This window comes from Carcharodon carcharias, chromosome 2 (assembly GCF_017639515.1).
Source record: "Carcharodon carcharias isolate sCarCar2 chromosome 2, sCarCar2.pri, whole genome shotgun sequence".
Taxonomy (NCBI): Eukaryota; Metazoa; Chordata; class Chondrichthyes; order Lamniformes; family Lamnidae; genus Carcharodon; species Carcharodon carcharias.
The window spans coordinates 134386172-134408283 of NC_054468.1; the positions used below are offsets into that span (position 1 = coordinate 134386172).

The window sequence follows — 22112 nt, forward strand, 5'->3', positions numbered from 1 at the left end:
CGCTCTCCCTCTCCCCCTCGCGCTCTCCCTCTCCACCTCGCGCTCTCACTCTCCCCCTTGCGCGTGCTTGCTCTCGCTCTCCCCCTTGCGCATGCACACTCGTGTTCTCCCCCTCGCGCGCTCACACTCGCGTTCTCACTCTCGCGCGCGTACACTCGCGTTCTCCCTATCGCGCGTACACTCGCATTCTCCCCCTCGCGCTCCCCCCTCGCACTCCCCACTCGCGCTCCCCCTCGCGCTCCCCCCTCTCGCTTCCCCCTCGCGCTCCCGCCCTCACGCTCTGTCCCTCGCACTCTCCCCTACCCCTCGCGCTCTCCCCCTACCCCTCGCGCTCTCTCCCACCCCCGCGCTCTCCCCCTCGCGCTCGTTCTCTGCCCCTCGCGCTCGTTCTCTGCCCCTCGCGCTCGTTCTCGGCCCCTCGCGCTCGTTCTCTGCCCCTCGCGCTCGTTCTCTCCCCCTCGCGCTCGTTCTCTCCCCCTCGCGCTCGTTCTCTCCCCCTCACGCTCGTTCTCTCCCCCTCACGCTCGCTCTCTCCCCCTCGCGCTCACTCTCTCCCCCTCGCGCTCGCTCTCTCCACCTCGCCATCTCCCCCGCCCTCTCCCTCTCTGCCCCGCCCTCTCACTCTCCTCCCGCCCTCTCGCTCTCTGCCTCCGCCCTCTCGCTCTCGCCCCCGCCCTATCGCTCTCCCCTTTGCGCGCGCCCACTCTCTCGCTCTCCCCCTCGTGCGTGCTCTCACTCTACCGCTCGTGCTCGCTCTCCCCCTTTCGCTCGCTCTCCCCCTTTCGCTTGCTCTCCCCCTCGCGCTCTCCCTCTCCCCCTCACGCTTGCTCGCGCTCTCGCTGTCCCCCTCGCTCTCACTGTCCCCCTCGCTCTCGCTGTCCCCCTCGCTCTCGCTCTACCCCTCGCTCTCGCCCCCGCCCTCTCGCTCTCGCCCCCGCTCTCTCGCTCTCGCCCCCGCCCTCTCACTCTCGCTCCCGCCCTCTCGCTCTCCCCCTCGCGCGTGCCCGCGCTCTCGCGCTCCCCCTCGCGCTCCCCCTCGCGCTCCCCCTCGCGCTCCCCCTCACGCTCCCCCTCACGCTCCCCCTCGTGCTCTCCCGCTCGCGCTCTCCCCCTCGCATTCTCCCCCTCGTGCTCGCGCTCTCCCCCTCGCGCTCGCTCTCTCCCCCTCGCGCTCGCTCTCTCCCCCTCGCGCTCGCTCTCTCCCCCTCGCCCTCACGCTCTCCCCCTCACCCTCGCGCTCTCCCCCTCGCCCTCGCGCTCTCCCCTACCATTCGCGCTCTCCCCTACCCCCCGCGCTCTCCCCTACCCCCCGCGCTCTCCCCTACCCCCCGCGCTCTCCCCTACCCCCCGCGCTCTCCCCCTACCCCCCGCGCTCTCCCCTACCCCCCGCGCTCTCCCCTACCCCTCGCGCTCTCCCCTACCCCTCGCGCTCTCCCCTACCCCTCGCGCTCTCCCCTACCCCTCGCGTTCTCCCCTACCCCTCGCGTTCTCCCCTACCCCTCGCGCTCTCCCCTACCCCTCGCGCTCTCCCCCTACCCCTCGCGCTCTCTCCCTACCCCTCGCGCTCTCCCCCTACCCCTCGCGCTCTCCCCCTACCCCTCGCGCTCTCCCCCTCGCCCTCGCGCTCTCCCCTACCATTCGCGCTCTCCCCTACCCCCCGCGCTCTCCCCTACCCCCCGCGCTCTCCCCTACCCCCGCGCTCTCCCCTACCCCCGCGCTCTCCCCTACCCCCCGCGCTCTCCCCTACCCCCCGCGCTCTCCCCTACCCCCCCGCGCTCTCCCCTACCCCTCGCGCTCTCCCCTACCCCTCGCGCTCTCCCCTACCCCTCGCGTTCTCCCCTACCCCTCGCGTTCTCCCCTACCCCTCGCGCTCTCCCCTACCCCTCGCGCTCTCCCCCTACCCCTCGCGCTCTCCCCCTACCCCTCGCGCTCTCCCCCTACCCCTCGCGCTCTCCCCTACCCCTCGCGCTCTCCCCTACCCCTCGCGCTCTCCCCCTACCCCTCGCGCTCTCCCCCTACCCCTCGCGCTCTCCCCCTACCCCTCGCGCTCTCCCCCTACCCCTCGCGCTCTCCCCCTACCCCTCGCGCTCTCCCCCTACCCCTCGCGCTCTCCCCCTACCCCTCGCGCTCTCCCCCTACCCCTCGCGCTCTCCCCTACCCCTCGCGCTCTCCCCCTACCCCTCGCGCTCTCCCCTACCCCTCGCGCTCTCCCCCTACCCCTCGCGCTCACCCCCTACCCCTCGCGCTCTCCCCTACCCCTCGCGCTCTCCCCCTGCCCCTCGCGCTCTCCCCCTGCCCCTCGCGCTCTCCCCCTACCCCTCGCGCTCTCCCCCTACCCCTCGCGCTCTCCCCCTACCCCTCGCGCTCTCCCCCTACCCCTCGCGCTCTCCCCCTACCCCTCGCGCTCTCCCCCTACCCCTCGCGCTCTCCCCCTACCCCTCGCGCTCTCCCCCTACCCCTCGCGCTCGCTCTCTACCCCTCGCGCGCGCTCTCTACCCCTCGCGCGCGCTCTCTACCCCTCGCGCGCGCTCTCTACCCCTCGCGCGCGCTCTCTACCCCTCGCGCGCGCTCTCAGCCCCTCGCGCGCGCTCTCTACCCCTCGCGCGCGCTCTCTGCCCCTCGCGCTCGCTCTCTGCCCCTCGCGCTCGCTCTCTGCCCTTCGCGCGCGCACTCGCTCTTCCCCTCGCGTGCTCCCATGCGCTCTCCCCCTCGCTCGCGCTCTCACTCTCCCCCTCGCTCGCGCTCCCACTCTACCCCTCGCCCTCGCTCGCGCTCTCACTCTCCCCCTCTCCCTCGCTCGCGCTCTCACTCTCCCCCTCTCCCTCGCTCGCGCTCTCACTCTCCCCCTCTCCCTCGCTCGCGCTCTCACTCTCCCCCTCATCCTCGCTCACGCTCTCCCCTTGCGTGCGTTCTCATTATCCCACTCGAGCGCGCTCACTCGCGTTCTCCCCCTCGCGCTGGCACACTCGCGTTCTCCCCCTCGCGCTACCTTCTGCTCTCCCCCTTGCACTCCCTCGGGTTCGCATTCTTCCCCTCGTGCTCCCTCACGTTCGCATTCTCCCCCTCGCGCTCCCTCGCGTTCGCATTCTCCCCCTCGCACTCCCTCATGTTCCCTCGCGTTCGCATTCTTCCCCTCGCGCTGCCTCGCGCTCGCATTCTCCACCTCGTGCTCCTTTCTGCCCTCCCCCTCGCGCTCCCTCATGCTCGTGTTCTCCCCCTCACCCTCCCCCTTGTGCTCCCTCGCGCGTTCAACCTCTCGCGCTCGCATTCTCCCCCTCGCGCTTGCTCCCCCCTCGCGCTTGCTCCCCCCTCGCGCTTGCTCCCCCCTCGCGCTTGCTCCCCCCTCGCGATCGCTCCCGCCTCGCGATCGCTCTCCTCCTCGCTCTCGCTCTCCCCCGCGCTCGCTCTCCCCCTCGCGCTCGCTTTCCCCTTCGCGCTCTCCCTCTCCCCTTCGCGCGCTCCCTCTCCCCTTCGCGCGCTCCCTCTCCCCTTCGCGCGCTCCCTCTCCCCCTCGCGCTCTCCCTCTCCCCCTCGCGCTCTCCCTCTCCCCCTCGCGCTCTCAGTCTCCCCCTTGCGCATGCTTGCTCTCGCTCTCCCCCTTGCGCATGCACACTCGCGTTCTCCCCCTCGCGCGCTCACACACGCGTTCTCACTCTCGCGCGCGTACACTCGCGTTCTCCCTATCGCGCGTACACTCGCGTTCTCCCCCTCGCGCTCCCCCCTCGCGCTCCCCCCTCGTGCTCCCCCTCGTGCTCCCCCCTCTCGCTTCCCCCTCGCGCTCCCGCCCTCACGCTCTGCCCCTCGCGCTCGTTCTCTGCCCCTCGTGCTCGTTCTCTGCCCCTCGTGCTCGTTCTCTGCCCCTCGCGCTCGTTCTCTGCCCTTCGCGCTCGTTCTCTGCCCCTCGCGCTCCTTCTCTGCCCCTCGCGCTCCTTCTCTGCCCCTCGCGCTCCTTCTCTGCCCCTCGCGCTCCTTCTCTGCCCCTCGCGCTCCTTCTCTGCCCCTCGCGCTCCTTCTCTGCCCCTCGCGCTCGTTCTCTGCCCCTCGCGCTCGTTCTCTGCCCCTCGCGCCCGTTCTCTCCCCCTCGCGCCCGTTCTCTCCCCCTCGCGCCTGTTCTCTCCCCCTCGCGCCTGTTCTCTCCCCCTCGCGCCTGTTCTCTCCCCCTCGCGCCTGTTCTCTCCCCCTCGCGCTCGCTCTCTCCACCTCGCCATCTCCCCCTCTGCCCCGCCCTCTCACTCTCCTCCCGCACTCTCGCTCACGCCCCCGCCCTCTCGCTCTCGCCCCCGCCCTATCGCTCTCCCCCTTGCGCGCGCCCACTCTCTCGCTCTCCCCCTCGTGCGCGCTCTCGCTCTACCCCTCGCACTCGCTCTCCCCCTCGCGCTCTCCCTCTCCCCCTCGCGCTCTCCCTCTCCCCCTCGCGCTCTCCCTCTCCCCCTCGCGCTCTCCCTCTCCCCCTCGCGCTCTCCCTCTCCCCCTCGCGCTCTCAGTCTCCCCCTTGCGCATGCTTGCTCTCGCTCTCCCCCTTGCGCATGCACACTCGCGTTCTCCCCCTCGCGCGCTCACACACGCGTTCTCACTCTCGCGCGCGTACACTCGCGTTCTCCCTATCGCGCGTACACTCGCGTTCTCCCCCTCGCGCTCCCCCCTCGCGCTCCCCCCTCGCGCTCCCCCCTCGTGCTCCCCCTCGTGCTCCCCCCTCTCGCTTCCCCCTCGCGCTCCCGCCCTCATGCTCTGCCCCTCGCGCTCGTTCTCTGCCCCTCGCGCTCGTTCTCTGCCCCTCGCGCTCGTTCTCTGCCCCTCGCACTCGTTCTCTGCCCCTCGCGCTCGTTCTCTGCCCCTCGCGCTCCTTCTCTGCCCCTCGCGCTCCTTCTCTGCCCCTCGCGCTCGTTCTCTGCCCCTCGCGCTCGTTCTCTGCCCCTCGCGCTCGTTCTCTGCCCCTCGCGCTCGTTCTCTGCCCCTCGCGCCTGTTCTCTCCCCCTCGCGCCTGTTCTCTCCCCCTCGCGCCTGTTCTCTCCCCCTCGCGCCTGTTCTCTCCCCCTCGCGCCTGTTCTCTCCCCCTCGCGCTCGCTCTCTCCACCTCGCCCTCTCACTCTCCTCCCGCCCTCTCGCTCTCGCCCCCGCCCTCTCGCTCTCGCCCCCGCCCTATCGCTCTCCCCCTTGCGCGCGCCCACTCTCTCGCTCTCCCCCTCGTGCGCGCTCTCGCTCTACCCCTCGCACTCGCTCTCCCCCTCGCGCTCTCCCTCTCCCCCTCGCGCTCTCCCTCTCCCCCTCGCGCTCTCCCTCTCCCCCTCGCGCGCGCTCGCGCTCTCGCTGTCCCCCTCGCTCTCGCTGTCCCCCTCGCTCTCGCTCAACCCCTCGCTCTCGCTCTACCCCTCGCTCTCTCTCTCCCTCTCGCTCTCCCTCTCCCCCTCGCTCTCCTTCTCCCCCTCGCTCGCGCTCTCCTTCTCCCCCTCGCTCGCGCTCTCGCTCTCCCCTTCGCTCGCGCTCTCGCTCTCCCCCTCGCTCGCGCTCTCGCTCTCCCCCTCGCTCGCGCTCTCGCTCTCCCCCTCGCTCGCGCTCTCGCTCTCCCCCTCGCTCGCGCTCTCGCTCTCCCCCTCGCTCGCGCTCTCGCTCTCCCCCTCGCTCGCGCTCTCGCTCTCGCTCCCCCCCTCGCTCGCGCTCTCGCTCTCGCTCTCCCCCTCGCTCGCGCTCTCGCTCTCGCTCTCCCCCTCGCTCGCGCTCTCGCTCTCGCTCTCCCCCTCGCTCGCGCTCTCGCTCTCGCTCTCCCCCTCGCTCGCGCTCTCGCTCTCCCCCTCGCTCGCGCTCTCGCTCTCCCCCTCGCTCGCGCTCTCGCTCTCCCCCTCGCTCGCGCTCTCGCTCTCCCCCCTCGCTCGCGCTCTCGCTCTCGCTCTCCCCCTCGCTCGCGCTCTCGCTCTCGCTCTCCCCCTCGCTCTCCCCCTCGCTCGCGCTCTCGCTCTCGCTCTCCCCCTCGCTCGCGCTCTCGCTCTCCCCCTCGCTCGCGCTCTCGCTCTCCCCCTCGCTCGCTCGCGCTCTCGCTCTCCCCCTCGCTCGCTCGCGCTCTCGCTCTCCCCCTCGCTCGCTCGCGCTCTCGCTCTCCCCCTCGCTCGCTCGCGCTCTCGCTCTCCCCCTCGCTCGCTCGCGCTCTCGCTCTCCCCCTCGCTCGCGCTCTCGCTCTCCCCCTCGCTCGCGCTCTCGCTCTCCCCCTCGCTCGCGCTCTCGCTCACCCCCTCGCTCGCGCTCTCGCTCACCCCCTCGCTCGCGCTCTCGCTCTCCCCCTCGCTCGCGCTCTCGCTCTCCCCCTCGCTCGCGCTCTCGCTCTCCCCCTCGCTCGCGCTCTCGCTCTCCCCCTCGCTCGCGCTCGCGCTCTCGCTCTCCCCCTCGCTCGCGCTCGCGCTCTCGCTCTCCCCCTCGCTCGCGCTCGCGCTCTCGCTCTCCCCCTCGCTCGCGCTCGCGCTCTCGCTCTCGCTCTCCCCCTCGCTCGCGCTCTCGCTCTCCCCCTCGCTCGCGCTCTCGCTCTCCCCCTCGCTCGCGCTCTCGCTCTCCCCCTCGCTCGCGCTCTCGCTCTCCCCCTCGCTTGCCCGCGCTCTCGCTCTCCCCCTCGCTCGCTCGCGCTCTCGCTCTCCCCCTCGCTCGCTCGCGCTCTCGCTCTCCCCCCTCGCTCGCTCGCGCTCTCGCTCTCCCCCCTCGCTCGCTCGCGCTCTCGCTCTCCCCCTCGCTCGCTCGCGCTCTCGCTCTCCCCCTCGCTTGCCCGCGCTCTCGCTCTCCCCCTCGCTCGCCCGCGCTCTCGCTCTCCCCCTCGCTCGCTCGCGCTCTCGCTCTCCCCCTCGCTCGCTCGCGCTCTCGCTCTCCCCCTCGCTCGCTCGCGCTCTCGCTCTCCCCCTCGCTCGGGCTCTCGGTCTCCCCCTCGTCCCGCTCTCGCTCTCCCCCTCGTTCCCGCCCTCGCGCTCTGCCGCTCGCGCTCTGCCGCTCGCGTTCTGCCCCTTGCGCTCTGCCCCTCGCACTCTGCCCCCCGTGCTCCGGCCCTCGTGCTCTCCCCCTCGCGCTCTCCCACTACCCCTCGTGCTCTCCCCTACCCCTTACGCTCCTTCGCTCCCCCTCGCGCTTGTTCGCTCCCCCTCGTGCTTGCTCTCCCCCTCGCGCTCGCTCTCACCCTCCCCCTCACGCTCTCTCGCGCTCTCCCCCTCATGCTCTTTCGCGCTCTCCCCCTCACGTTTGCGCACGCGCTGTCCCCATGGCTCATGCTCTCGCTCTCCCCCCTCACTCGCCCTCTCGCTCTCCCCCCCGCTCGCCCTCTCGCTCTCCCCCCGCTCGCCCTTTTGCTCTCCCCTTCGCGCTCTCCCCCTTGCGCTTTCGCTCTCCCCCTTGCTCATGCTCGCTCTCGCTCTCCCCTTTGCGTGCGCTCTTGCTCTCTCACTCGCGCGCACACACTCGTGTTCTCCCCCTCGCACACGCACGCTCACATTCTCCCTCTCGCGCGCCCGCTTGCGTTCCCCACCTCGCGCGCGCCCGCTTGCGTTCTCCACCTCGCGCGTGCCCACTCGCGTTCTCCCCCTCGCGCGTGCCCACTCGCGTTCTCCCCCTCGCGCGTGCCCACTCGCGTTCTCCCCCTCGCGCGTGCCCACTCGCGTTCTCCCCCTCGCGCGTGCCCACTCGCGTTCTCCCACTCGCGCGCACCCACTCGCGTTCTCCTCGCGTGCGCGCACTCGCGTTCTCGCTCTACCCCTTGCTCGCACTCCCTCGTGCTCTCCCCTTCCTCCTTGCGCTCCCTCGTGCTCTCGCTCTCCCCCTCGCGCTCGCTCTCCCCCCGCGCTAGCTCTCCCCCTCGCGCTAGCTCTCCCCCTCGCGCTAGCTCTCCCCCTCACGCTCGCTCTCCCCCTCGCGCTCGCTCTCCCCCTCGCTCTCCCTCTCCCCCTCGCTCTCGCTCTCCCTCTCTCCTTCGCTCTCCCTCTCCCCCTTGCTCTCCCTCTACCCCTCGCTCTCCCTCTACCCCTCGCTCTCCCTCTACCCCTCGCTCTCCCTCTACCCCTTGCTCTCCCTCTACCCCTCGCTGTCCCTCTCCCCCTCGCTTGCGCGCTCGCTCTCCCCCTCGCTCGCGCGCTCGCTCTCCCCTCGCTCGCACGCTCGCTCTCCCCCTCGCTCGCGCGCTCGCTCTCCCCCTCCTGCTCGCGCTCCCTCGTGCTATCCCCCTACTCCTCGCGCTCCCTCGTGCTTGCGCTCTCCCCCTTCGCGCTCCCTCGCGCTCTCCCGCTCGCGTCGCGCTCCTTCGTGCTCTCCCCCTCACGGCCCCTTGCGCTCTCCCCCTCGCCCACTCCCCCTCGCACTCCCTCCCCCGCCCTCTCCCCCCCGGCCCTCTCGCTCCCCCCCCGGCCCTCTCGCTCCCCCCCCCGGCCCTCTCGCTCCCCCCACCGGCCCTCTCGCTCCCACCACCGGCCCTCTCGCTCCCCCCCCCCGGCCCTCTCGCTCCCCCCCCGGCCCTCTCGCTCCCCCCCCCCCCGGCCCTCTCGCTCCCCCCCCGGCCCTCTCGCTCCCCCCCCGGCCCTCTCGCTCTCCCCCGGCCCTCGCGCTCTCCCCCTCGCGCGCGCTCGCGCTCTCCCCCTCGCTCTCTTTCTCTCCCCCTCGCGCTCGTTCTCTCCCCCTCGCGCTCGTTCTCTCCCCCTCGCGCTCGTTCTCTCCCCCTCGCGCTCGTTCTCTCCCCCTCGCGCTCGTTCTCTCCCCCTCGCGCTCGTTCTCTCCCCCTCGCATTCGCTATACCCCTCCCCCTCACGCTCGCTCGCGCTCGCGCTCTCCCCCTCGCTCGCGCTCGCGCTCTCCCCCTCGCTCGCGCTCTCCCCCTCGCTCGCGCTCTCCCCCTCGCTCGCGTTCTCCCCCTCGCTCGCGCTCTCCCCCCTCGCTCGCCCTCTCCCCCCTCGCTCGCCCTCTCGCTCTCCCCCCTCGCTCGCCCTCTCGCTCTCCCCCCTCGCTCGCCCTCTCGCTCTCCCCCTTCCTCGTGCTCGCTCTCGCTCTCCGCCTTGCGTGCGCTCTCGCTCTCTCCCTCGCGCACGAATGTTCGCCTTCTCCCCCTCGCGTGCCCACGCTCGCCTTCTCCCCCTCGCTCACTCTCTCTCTCTCCCCCTCGCTCACTCTCTCTCTCTCCCCCTCGCTCGCTCTCTCTCTCCCCCTCGCTCGCTCTCTCTCCCCCTCGCTCGCTCGCTCTCCCCCTCGCTCGCTCTCTCGCTCTCCCCCTCGCTCGCTCACTCGCTCTCCCCCTCGCTCGCTCACTCGCTCTCCCCCTCGCGCTCGCTCGCTCTCGCGCTCGCTCTCCCCCTCGCGCTCGCTCGCTCTCCCCCTCGCGCTCGCTCGCTCTCCCCCTCGCGCTCGCTCGCTCTCCCCCTCGCGCTCGCTCGCTCTCCCCCTCGCGCTCGCTCACTCTTGCGTGCTCTCTCTCTCTCCCCCTCGCTCTCGCGCTCTCTCCCCCTCATGCTCGCTCTCGCGCGCTCCCTCTCTCCCTCCCCCTCGTGCTCTCTCTCTCTCCCTCTCACTCGCTCATGCGCTCTCCCCCTCGCGTTCGTTCTCTCCCCCTCGTGCTCTCCCCCTCGCACTCTCCCCCTACCCCTCGCGCTCGCTCTCTACCCTCGCGCTCTCTCTCTCTCCCCCTCGCGCTCTCTCTCTCTCCCCCTCGCGCTCTCTCTCTCTCCCCCTCGCGCTCTCTCTCTCTCCCCCTTCTCTCGCTCTCTCTCTCTCCCCCTCTCGCGCTCTCTCTCTCTCTCCCTCTCGCGCTCTCTCTCTCTCTCCCTCTCGCGCTCTCTCTCTCTCTCTCCCTCTCGCGCTCTCTCTTTCTCTCCCCCTCATGCTCTCTCTCTCCCCCTCGTGCTCTCTCTCTCTCCCCCTCGCGCTCTCTCTCTCTCCCCCTCACGCTCTCTCTCTCTCTCTCTCCCCTTCACGCTCTCGCTCTCTCCCCCTCACGCTCTCTCTCTCTCCCCCTCGCGCTCTCTCTCTCTCCCCCTCGCGCGCTCTCTCTCTCCCCCTTGCGCTCTCTCTCTCCCACCTCACGCTTTCTCTCTCTAGCCCCTCGCGCTCTCTCTCACTCGCTCTCACGCTCACTCTCTCCCCCTCACACTCTCTCTCCCCCTCACACTCTCTCTCCCCCTCACGCTCTCTCTCTCCCCCTCTCTCTCTCTCTCCCCCTCGCTCGCTCTCTCTCTCTCTCCCCCTCGCTCGCTCTCTCTCTCTCCCCCTCGCTCGCTCTCTCTCTCTCCCCCTCGCTCGCTCTCTCTCTCTCCCCCTCGCTCGCTCTCTCTCTCTCCCCCTCGCTCGCTCTCTCTCTCTCCCCCTCGCTCGCTCTCTCTCTCTCCCCCTCGCTTGCTCTCTCTCTCTCCCCCTCGCTCGCTCTCTCTCCCCCTCGCTCGCTCTCTCTCCCCCTCGCTCGCTCTCTCTCTCTCCCCCTCACTCGCTCTCTCTCTCCCCCTCGCTCGCTGTCTCTCTCACTCTCCCCCTCACTCGCTGTCTCTCTCACTCTCCCCCTCACTCGCTGTCTCTCTCACTCTCCCCCTCACTCGCTGTCTCTCTCAGTCTCCCCCTCACTCGCTGTCTCTCTCTCCCCCTCGCTCGCTCTCTCTCTCTCTCCCCCTCGCTCACTCTCGCGCTCTCCCCCTTGCGCTCGCTTGCTCTCGCGCTCTCCCCCTCGCGCTCGCTTGCTCTTGTGTGCTCTCTCTCTCCCCCTCGCGCTCTCTCTCTCCCTCTCACTTGCTCTCACTCTCTCCCCCTCGCTTGCTCTCTCTCCCCCTCGCTTGCTCTCTCTCCCCCTCACTTGCTCTCTCTCCCCCTCACTTGCTCTCTCTCCCCCTCGCTTGCTCTCTCTCCCCCTCACTCGCTCTCTCTCTCTCCCCCTCGCTCGCTCTCTCTCCCCCTCGCTCGCTCTCTCTCTCTCCCCCTCGCTCGCTCTCTCTCTCTCCCCCTCGCTCGCTCTCTCTCTCTCCCCCTCGCTCGCTCTCTCTCTCTCCCCCTCGCTCGCTCTCTCTCTCTCCCCCTCGCTCGCTCTCTCTCTCTCCCCCTCGCTCGCTCTCTCTCTCTCCCCCTCACCCGCTGTCTCTCTCTCTCTCCCCCTCGCTCGCTGTCTCTCTCTCTCTCCCCCTCGCTCGCTGTCTCTCTCTCTCTCTCCCCCTCGCTCGCTGTCTCTCTCTCTCTCCCCCTCGCTCGCTGTCTCTCTCCCCCTCGCTCGCTGTCTCTCTCCCCCTCGCTCGCTGTCTCTCTCCCCCTCGCTCGCTGTCTCTCTCCCCCTCGCTCGCTGTCTCTCTCCCCCTCGCTCGCTGTCTCTCTCCCCCTCGCTCGCTGTCTCTCTCTCCCCCTCGCTCGCTGTCTCTCTCTCCCCCTCGCTCGCTGTCTCTCTCTCCCCCTCGCTCGCTGTCTCTCTCTCCCCCTCGCTCGCTCTCTCTCTCTCCCCCTCGCTCGCTCTCTCTCCCTCTCACTTGCTCTCGCGCTCTCCCCCTCGCGCTCGCTCTCTCTCTCTCTCTCCCCCTCGCTCGCTCTCTCTCTCTCCCCCTCGCTCGCTCTCTCTCCCCCTCGCTCGCTCTCTCTCCCCCTCGCTCGCTCTCTCTCCCCCTCGCTCGCTCTCTCCCCCTCGCTCGCTCTCTCTCCCCCTCGCTCGCTCTCTCTCCCCCTCGCTCGCTCTCTCTCCCGCTCGCTCGCTCTCTCTCCCCCTCGCTCGCTCGCTCTCTCTCCCCCTCGCTCGCTCGCTCTCTCTCCCCCTCGCTCGCTCACTCTCTCTCCCCCTCGCTCGCTCTCTCTCTCTCCCCCTCGCTCGCCCTCTCTCTCTCCCCCTCGCTCGCTCTCTCTCTCTCCCCCTCGCTCTCTCTCTCTCCCCCTCGCTCGCTCTCTCTCCCCCTCGCTCGCTCTCTCTCTCTTCCCCTCGCTCGCTCTCTCTCCCCCTCGCTCGCTCTCTCTCTCTCCCCCTCGCTCGCTCTCTCTCTCCCCCTCGCTCACTCTCGCGCTCTCACCCTTGCGCTCGCTTGCTCTCGCGCTCTCCCCCTCGCTCTTGCTTGCTCTCGCGTGCTCTCTCTCTCCCCCTCGCGCTCTCTCTCTCTCCCTCTCACTTGCTCTCGCTCTCTCCCCCTCGCTTGCTCTCCCCCTCGCTTGCTCTCTCTCCCCCTCGCTTGCTCTCTCTCCCCCTCGCTCGCTCTCTCTCTCTCCCCCTCGCTCGCTCTCTCTCTCTCCCCCTCGCTCGCTCTCTGTCTCTCCCCCTCGCTCGCTCTCTCTCTCTCCCCCTCGCTCGCTCTCTCTCTCTCCCCCTCGCTCGCTCTCTCTCTCTCCCCCTCGCTCGCTCTCTCTCTCTCCCCCTCGCTCGCTCTCTCTCTCTCCCCCTCGCTCGCTCTCTCTCTCTCCCCCTCGCTCGCTCTCTCTCTCTCCCCCTCGCTCGCTCTCTCTCTCTCCCCCTCGCTCGCTCTCTCTCTCTCCCCCTCGCTCGCTCGCTCTCTCTCCCCCTCGCTCGCTCGCTCTCTCTCCCCCTCGCTCGCTCGCTCTCTCTCCCCCTCGCTCGCTCTCTCCCCCTCGCTCGCTCTCTCTCTCTCCCCCTCGCTCGCTCTCTCTCTCTCCCCCTCGCTCGCTCTCTCTCTCTCCCCCTCGCTCGCTCTCTCTCTCTCCCCCTCGCTCGCTCTCTCTCTCTCCCCCTCGCTCGCTCTCTCTCTCTCCCCCTCGCTCGCTCTCTCTCTCTCCCCCTCGCTCGCTCTCTCTCTCTCCCCCTCGCTCGCTCTCTCTCTCTCCCCCTCGCTCGCTCTCTCTCTCTCCCCCTCGCTCGCTCTCTCTCTCTCTCCCCCTCGCTCGCTCTCTCTCTCTCCCCCTCGCTCGCTCTCTCTCTCTCCCCCTCGCTCGCTCTCTCTCTCTCCCCCTCGCTCGCTCTCTCTCTCCCCCTCGCTCGCTCTCTCTCCCCCTCGCTCGCTCTCTCTCTCCCCCTCGCTCGCTCTCTCTCTCCCCCTCGCGCTCGCTCTCTCTCTCCCCCTCGCGCTCGCTCTCTCTCTCTCCCCCTCGCGCTCACTCTCTCTCTCTCTCCCCCTCGCGCTCGCTCTCTCTCTCTCCACCTCGCGCTCTCTCTCTCTCCCCCTCGCGCTCTCTCTCTCCCCCTCGCGCTCGCTCTCTCTCTCTCCCCCTCGCGCTCTCTCTCTCTCCCCCTCGCGCTCTCTCTCTCTCTCCCCCTCGCGCTCTCTCTCTCTCTCCCCCTCGCGCTCTCTCTCTCTCTCCCCCTCGCGCTCTCTCTCTCTCTCCCCCTCGCGCTCTCTCTCTCTCTCCCCCTCGCGCTCTCTCTCGCTCTCCCCCTCGCGCTCTCTCTCGCTCTCCCCCTCGCGCTCGCTCGCTCCCCCCCTCGCGCTCGCTCGCTCCCCCCCTCGCGCTCGCTCGCTCCCCCCCTCGCGCTCGCTCGCTCCCCCCCTCGCGCTCGCTCGCTCTCCCCCTCGCGCTCGCTCGCTCTCCCCCTCGCGCTCGCTCGCTCTCCCCCTCGCGCTCGCTCGCTCTCCCCCTCGCGCTCGCTCGCTCTCCCCCCGCGCTCGCTCGCTCTCCCCCCGCGCTCGCTCGCTCTCCCCCTCGCGCTCGCTCGCTCTCCCCCTCGCGCTCGCTCGCTCTCCCCCTCGCCCTCGCTCGCTCTCCCCCTCGCGCTCGCTCGCTCTCCCCCTCGCGCTCGCTCGCTCTCCCCCTCGCGCTCGCTCGCTCTCCCCCTCGCGCTCGCTCGCTCTCCCCCTCGCGCTCGCTCGCTCTCCCCCTCGCGCTCGCTCGCTCTCCCCCTCGCGCTCGCTCGCTCTCCCCCTCGCGCTCGCTCGCTCTCCCCCTCGCGCTCGCTCGCTCTCCCCCTCGCGCTCGCTCGCTCTCCCCCTCGCGCTCGCTCGCTCTCCCCCTCGCGCTCGCTCACTCTTTCCTCGCGCTCTCTCTCCCCCTCTCGCGCTCTCTCTCCCCCCGCGCTCTCTCTCTTTCTCCCCCTCGCTCGCTCTCTCTCTCTCCCCCTCGCTCGCTCTCCCCATCGCGCTCTCTCGCTCTTGCACTCTCCCCCTAGCCCTTGCTCACTTTCTCTCCCCCTTGCACTCGCTCACTCTTGCGTGCTCTCTCTCTCTCCCCCTCGTGCTCGATCTCGCGCGCTCTCTGCTTCTTTCCCTCGCGCTCTCTCTCTCTCCCTCTCACTCGCTCTCGCGCTCTCCCCCTCGCGCTCGCTCGCTCTCTCTCTCCCCCCCGCGCTCGCTCTCGCGCGCTCTCTCTCTCTCCCCCTCCCCCGAGCACTCCCTCCCCCTTCCCCGCACGTGTGTTCTCCCGCCCGTCGTACTAGTGCTGGCTGTTTGAAAGAACTATCCAATTAGTCCCATTGCCTTGGCCCTTGCCCCATTCTTTGGCAATTATTTCACTTCAAGTATCTATCCAATTCCCCTTGGAAAGGTATAATTGAATTTGGTTCCAACACCCTGTCCAGAAATGCATTCAAAACCAGAACAACTTGGTGTGTGAAACTCTTTTTTAATGTCTTGTCTGGTTCTGCCAATTACCTTAAATCTATGTCCTCTGGTCTCAAACCTGCCACTGGAAAAAGTTTCTCCTTGTTTACTCTTTCATCCCTGGTACCATTCTTGTAAATCTCTTCCTAACAGTCACTAAGGCCTTAGCATCCTTTCTAAAGTGTGGTGCCCTGAATTGGACATAATACTCCAACTGGAACCTAACCAGTGTTTTATAGAGTGTAATGTCATTACTTTTAAACTTTATGCTTCCATTAAAGCCCTAATGCTTTTTAATGACCCAACTTGTCCTGCCACCTTCAAAGAATTGAGTATGTACACTCCCAAGACTATCCCTGCATCCCCTTTGAAATTATACTATTTAGTTTACATTGCCTCTCCTCAATGAAGAAAAGGAGAGCGTTCATGTGGCCACCTGTAATTTGCCATTTAAAATCTGTTTCTCTCTACTTTGTTCTAGTTTTAAATGTTTCATAAATATTTTTTAATACCTTTACATGGCGAAATTTCGGGTGTGTTACTCACAGTATAATTGTTTTCTGAAATGCTGTGTGTCATAAAGAAGTTGGGTGCTTAGATTTGTTCTTTTTTTGAAATATTTTTGTTCTCTTTCAGGGCCCTTTTTTTTGTTTCTAGTAAAATCACCACATTTAGGAGCACAACCCTCCATCTATCTGGCTGTAGCAGAAGAGTTGGAAGGAATATCTGGAAAATATTTCAATGTTAATAAACAAGAGGATTCTGCTCTGCAGGCCCTGGATGATGAGACAGCCAGGCATCTGTGGGAAATGAGTGCCAAATTAGTGGGACTGAAAAATGACAATTTTGATCCACAATTCCAAAATAATTCCACTGTTAATATGGACAATGTCAGAACGGTCTAATAACACAACATTAGTAACAGCACCAAGGAAAATGATGAGTGTTTAATCGTGCATCGAAAGGTAACATTTACTTATACTGTAAATCACTCTCTGGCATATTTTGAATTATTAGATTATTGCTTTTAATTGTCTTAAGTATTTGTGATGCAACACTACATTTGTTTACCTCTACCCATCTGTGCATTGACTATATTATACTATTTAGCATATTTAAAATATACACAAATACACAATTTCCTTTTATGGCAGTACTGTGGTAGAATGCAGATTTGCACCCCAACTTCCCTAAGATTTGAATTGATCCTGCAATGCAATTGGTGAGGCAGCAACTCCAGTGCTTCCTTATAGAGAGAGAGTAATAAAGACAAGTCATTGGTTATTGCTGGGCAACTTTTAGTAGAGGATTGAAAGCAGAGACATGTACACACACTTTATCCATTATAGGTTAATGCATATCACAAGTATGGGAAAACCTAGTGAAAAAGAAAAAACTTTTCTCCAAATGGAAGTGTATAAACTGCTCTCATATTTCTCTCAGTATTGAAGTGAGATGCTGTTGTTTTAGTGTAAGGGCTGTTGTAATTACTAGTATTACCAACAGGTGTCTCTCAATTGTTTCATACTTTTTGTATTAAATTAACATTAAAATGTATAATCTTTTATCAATCAAAATATGACCAGTTTGAAATTTTGAGTATTTCTGGAAGCATGCCAATTGAAAATGCCACAATTTTTTTGAAAAATATTCATAAAACTTGTAAAGGGATATTACATAAAATTTGGGGAGATGGTGGCATAGTGGTTACATTACTGTACTTGTAATCCAGAGGCCAAGGCTAATAATGTGGGTCATGGGCTCAAATCCCACTATGGTAGTTGGCGGAATTTAAAATTCAAATAATTAAAGCTAGTCTTAGTCCTGGTGACCTTGACACTATCATTGATTGTCGTAAAAGCCCATCTGATTCACTAATGTCCTTTAGGGAAGGAAATCTGCCATCCTCACCTGGTCTGACCTATATGTGACTCCAGATCCACAGTATTGTAGTTGGCCCTTAACTGCCCTCTGAAATGAACTGAGTGGCTTGTTAGGCCAAGGGTAATTATACCCACATCCTTTCCAACGGGGCAGTTCAGGATGGTTTCCTCAGCCCATCAAAAGTGAGACAATTTGCGAACACCATGGGTATGCAGGAGCAGATCATAGGATTGGAACTGTCAAAGACAACAGGTCTGGTAAGCAACAAAATGCTTTAAAATGAGGATCAAGATTGTGTCCATTAACGTGTGTAGCCTTAAATCTACTACATGATGTGCTGCGGCCTTGGGTTACCTTGCCAAGGTCAAAGCTGTACTGCTGTTTCTGCAAGAGTTGTAATACTCAGCTCCTACAGGCAATGGTCACAATGGTGGCCCCTTGGGCCATCGATCTGGCCGGGAGGAAATGACTCATGTTCCTCTGGCCTGCGTATTTCTGCTGCTGGGAGGCAAATTCACCATCTCCAAGGCTAAGGAGGTGGTGGGCAGGCACCTCTTCGTAGCAGCCGTATTGTACAAGAATCCTTCGCTCCCATTAATTAACGTGTATGCCCCAGCTCAAAACAGCGAATGGCTGGCTGCCCTTCAGCAGCTCCCACTGCTGCTGCCAACTTCCAGGCTGGTCATTCTGGGTGGTGAATTCAACTGCATCACCGATGCAGCTGGAAGATCCGGCAGGGCCGACAGCAGACTGGACGTCAGGTCCAGACTCCTGATGGAAACAGTAAAGGATGTGAAGCTGCATGACATCTTCAGTAACCATGCAGATGGAGCACAGTGTAGATGCACCTAGTCACAGCCATCCTTTACAGGATAGACTTCCTGTTTGTGTCCCATGCGTTCATGGTCAGATCCACCGACATCAAGCCAGTGTTCTTCTCTGACCACTGCCTTCTACTGGCTGACTGTCACTTACAAGAAGACTCGAGGGTTGGCAGAGGGATGTGGAAGCTGAACATGAAACTGTTAAGCCCAGAGAATATTGAGGAACTCTAGGCATTTCAAAGGTTGGAGAACTGTGAAACTCCTTTTTGAGTCCCTGACACACTGGTGGGAAACAATCAAGGAGAATATCAAGAGGTTTTTCATTGCCAAAGGTGTTCAGAAGGCGAGAGAGAGACGGGGGGGTGGGGGTGGGGGGGGAAGAAATGTCCCAACTCCAGAAAAACATGCAGACTCTGCTTCAGCTGTAGTCGATGTCAAGGAGGACCTCCAAGAGCTGAAGAGCCAGCAAGCCTCGCTCTTTGCCTCAGAGGTCTCCAAGATCATCTTCTGGTCCAGAGTCCGCTTTGTGGAGCAGGCTGAGATGTGTTCACATTTCTTCTTCTAAAAAGTACACAGAGCTCTGTGATTAGCATCCTGAAAGAAGATGGCAGCTCAGTGAAGTCATCGCAGTCCAACATTTTGAGGATCAGCAAATTGTCTGTGGGCTTCACCTCATACAACACGGCCTCCCAGTCCTTCTTGTCCCCTATCACAGAGGTCTTAGATAACAGATGACGGGAGAGTCTGGACAAACTCTGGATGAAGTGACTCTAAGCCCCTTGAGAAGAGTAAAACCCCCCAGAAGTGACAGCTTACCGGCTGAGTGGTATTCGGCTCTGTGGGACTGGATCGGCCCAGACCTGCTAGAAGTGTGTGAGAGTATGCACCTGGCTGGCAGCATGTCAGAATCCATGAGGAAAGGCATCATCACCCTCATCTACAAACAGAAGGGGGAAAGGGAGGAAATTAGAAATTGGCAATCCATTTCACTATTGAATGTGAACTATAAGATTCTGTCCAAGGTCATTGCCAATAGGGTCAAGTATGCTCTGGAATTAGTGATCCACCCTGACCAGACCTGTGCTGTATCTGGCAGGAAGATCTCTGACAGCCTCGCGCTACTCAGGGATACGATTGCCCATGTACGGGACCTGCCTTATTAGCCTGGACCAGGAAACGACCTTTGACAGAGTATTGCATACCTACATGGTAGATGTGCTCTCCAAAATGGGGTTTGGGGAGGGAATCTGCAGTTGGATCCAACTGCTCTACACTAACATCAGTAGTCAGTTTCAATCAATGGGTGGGAATCAGATAGCTTTCCAATTAAATCTGGAGTCGGGTAGGGCTGTCCTCTCTCCCCTATCCTGTTCGTGTGTTGCATTGAACCCTTTGTTGAGTCCATCAGGTAGGATCCGGGCATAAGAGGAGTGATGATGCCAGGCAGTGGAAGTGCTCTGGTCAAAGCCTCGCTGTACGTGGATGACGTCATCATCTTCTGCTTGGACCTGCTGTCAGTACACAGACTGATCAAGTTCTGCGACTAGTTTGAATTGCCGCGGGAGCCTAGGTAAATCATGAAGAGTGAAGATTTGTTCTTTGTGAACTGGGTTGACTGAGCCTTTGTCACCCTCACTGTCAGGCCTAACTCCCTGAAGGTGCTGGGGATATGGTTTGGAGGGACCAGGGCATGCGTTAGAAACTGGAAAGTGAGTAGCCATGCTGAAAAAAATCTGGGCATGTGGGAGCAATGCTCCTTCTCATTTCTGGTAAGAACCTGGTCATCAGGTGTGTGGTACTCTGTGTTCCTGTATGGTGTTGTGCAGATCTGGTCCATTCCTCACTCCTGTGGCAATCACCCAAGCCATCTTTTGCTTTATCTGGAGGTTGAACATGGATCGTGTTCGCAGAGAAACGATCTACAAACCTTCCAGATAGAGAGGGAAATAAACGTGCCCAAAATCGCCCTCATCCTCATGGTCACCTGGTGTGCGTGAACCCTTGGTACGAAAACACCAAGTGTCACTACGTGCTGAGGTTCTACCTGTCCCCCATGTTGCGGAGGACGGGTCTGGCCACACTATTGTGGAATGCTCCAAGTAGTTGAATCATGCTGTACCACCTGTTCCTCGTGGAAAACGTATGCAGAGAAACATCTTTGACCACAAGTCCATCAAGCAGTGGTCAGCATATCATGTCCTAAAGGCCCTATGGGAAGAGGAGATGGTGGATCCTGTCAAATGGTTCCCCGAGCAGACTGTGAAAGTCATTCGGCAGAACTTTCCAACAAGCACCAAGATGTAGCTTTGCTGGTGGTGAGAAAGGCTCTCCACGTCAGATCCTTCCTACAAGCCAGGAGTCTCGCCCCCTCTGCATATTTCCTTCGAGGTGGCTGTGGTGGTGAAGAGACCATTGTCCACTTCTTTGCAAAGGCACATTCCACAAGGAAGGTCTGGAGAGAGATGCAGTGTTTTTGGTCGAGGTTCATCTCGAGCAGTTCCCCGACACAGGACTCTGTGCTCTACGGGCTGTTCCCAGGGACACACACCAAAACAAACATCAACTCCAGCTGGAGGATCATCAACTCGGTGAAAGACGCCCTTTGGCCTGCCCGAAACTTGTTGGTCTTCCAGTGCAAAGAGTTGTTCCTGACTGAGTGTTGCCGACTGGCACATTCCAAGGTCCAGGACTACGTGCTGAGTGACGCACTAAAGCTTGGGAAGATGTTGCTGTCTAAGACCTTTCAGCCATAGTGCACAGAGGGGCTGGGAATTGTATAGACTCCTCAGGCTGTATGACTCACATTGAATGTATGCAATGAATATTACATGTATCACAATTGTATTGGAGCACCTAGAGTGCAGCATAATCTATGTAAACAACTTAAATAACATCACATTGTCTATCTGTTATGACCATTTTAAAATGTCTGTAATGTTCCTTGATTGTATTGAAGCACCTCGGAGTGCGACAAGATCTATGTGAAAAATTTGAATATGATTGCATTTTTGTGATGGCCATTTTGAAATGTTTTGTAATGTTCTTTCAGATATTTCATGAATAAAGTATATTTTGCAAAAAAAATTATACCCTCATCACATGAGCGAATTAATTTTTAAAAATTGACATTATAGAAGTGCACTACAGATCAGTTCTTTTCAACACTGTCGATGAGGTGGCTCAAGCACTTGCCATTGGAGGATATTGTACAATGGATGTTTACATTTCATGTTAAACATTCTTTCTCGTACTTACAGCCCAAGGAGTTTTACAGGGTTATCAACCCCTCAGTATATAGTCACGGGAGTGCTTTTGACGGTGCCCGTTCCCCATTGTGTCTTGGACCTTGGAATGTATCAGTCTGCAACACTCAGTTGTTGATAGCTCTTTGCACTCAAAGACCAGCGCGTTTCAGGCAGACCAAAGAGCATCTTTCACCAAACTGGGAGAACTTTCTAACAAGCACCATGATGTATCTTGGCTGGTGGTGAGAAAGACCCTCCCTGTCAGATCTTTCCAACATGCCAGGAGTGTCCCCCCTTCTGCACGTTGCCCTCGAGGTGGCTGTGGTGGGTAGAGACTGTTGTTCACCTCCTTGGAGAATGTGCCTTTGCAATGAAGGTCTGGAGAGAGATGCAGTGGTTTTTGTTGAGGTTCACCCCAAACAGTGCTGTGACACAGGACTCTGTGCTCTACAGGCTATTCCCAGGGACACACACCGAGACAAACATCAACTGCAGCTGGAGGATCATCAACTTGGTGAAAGACGCCCTTTGGTCTGCTGGAAATTTGTTGGTCTTCCAGTGCAAAGAGTTGTCCCTGACCGAGTGTTGCAGTTTGGCACATTCCAAGCTCCAGGACTACGTGCTGAGGGATGCACTAAAGCTTGGGCCAGCCGCCACAAAGGCGCAATGGGGAAAGGTCGCTGCCTAAGACTTTTCTGCCATAGTGCACTGAGGGGCTGGGAAAGGTATGGATCCTTCAGGCTGTATGGCTCACAATGAATGCATGCATTGAATACAAATTATTCTAATTGTATTGAAGCACCTCAGTGTGCAATATGATGTATGTTGATAATGCCAATACCATTGTACTGTCTGACTGTCTGTAATGACCAAATTGAAATGATTGTAATATTCATTGATTGTATTGAAGCACCTCACAATCTATGTGGAAAAGTTGAATCTGACTGCATTTTTTGTGATGGCGATTTAGAAATGTTTTGTAATGTTCTTTCAACTATTTTGTGAATAAACTATATTTTTCAAAAAAAAATCCTTCACCGAGCTGGGAAGAGCTCATAGAGTATTGAGTCCTGCATTATGGAGGTGCTCAAGATGATCCTTGCCAAAAACCACAGCATCTCTTTCCAGATCTCCTTTGCAAATGCACATTCCAGAAGGAGGTGGGCGATGGTCTTTTCCCACTGCTGCCACCTGAAGGACAGCGTGCAGAGATGGTGAGACTCCAGACTTGCAGGAAGTAAATGACTCTGACAGTCTGCTCAGGGAACCATCATCTCCTTTTCCTGCAGGGTTTCATGGACATTATGTGCAGACCATTAGATGGGCTTGTGGTCAGAGTGTGTTTCTGCATTAACTTTTCCAAAGGAGACAGGTGGTAGTACGGCATAGCCCAACTGAATGGAGCGTTTTATGGCAACATAACCAGACCCATCCTTCACAAAAGAGGTAGAACCTCAGCACATAATGACACTTGGCATTTGTGTACTAAAGGTCTACACACACCTTGTTTGTATATTGAGTCTCTTATAGACACAATCCATTTTCGCTCTCCAGGTAAAGCGGAAATGGCCCAAATGAGCCACGTAAAAAATGGACAGGAGAGCCAGTCATGCAATTGTTTCATTACCAAAGAATGTTCTTGTATCCCTTGCTAATGTTGAAACAAATTAATTCTTTAATCCGCTCTCCGTGCATTAGCAAAAAGTGTTTCTTCTGATAGA

At 61.4% G+C, this 22112-nt stretch overlaps 1 protein-coding gene across 6 annotated transcripts in view; it reads left to right on the forward strand.

Moving 5' to 3' along the window:
- LOC121272694 (retinol dehydrogenase 13-like) overlaps positions 1 to 16015 on the forward strand; it is a 98447-nt gene extending 82432 nt beyond the window's left edge. For all 6 annotated transcript variants that reach the window (XM_041179436.1, XM_041179455.1, XM_041179465.1 and 3 more), the window contains one exon: positions 15075 to 16015. In XM_041179436.1, the coding sequence (XP_041035370.1) occupies positions 15075 to 15343 (269 nt within the window). In that variant the 3' untranslated portion in view covers positions 15344 to 16015. The remainder of the gene's footprint in view (positions 1 to 15074) is intronic.
- Positions 16016 to 22112: the final 6097 nt, after the last annotated feature.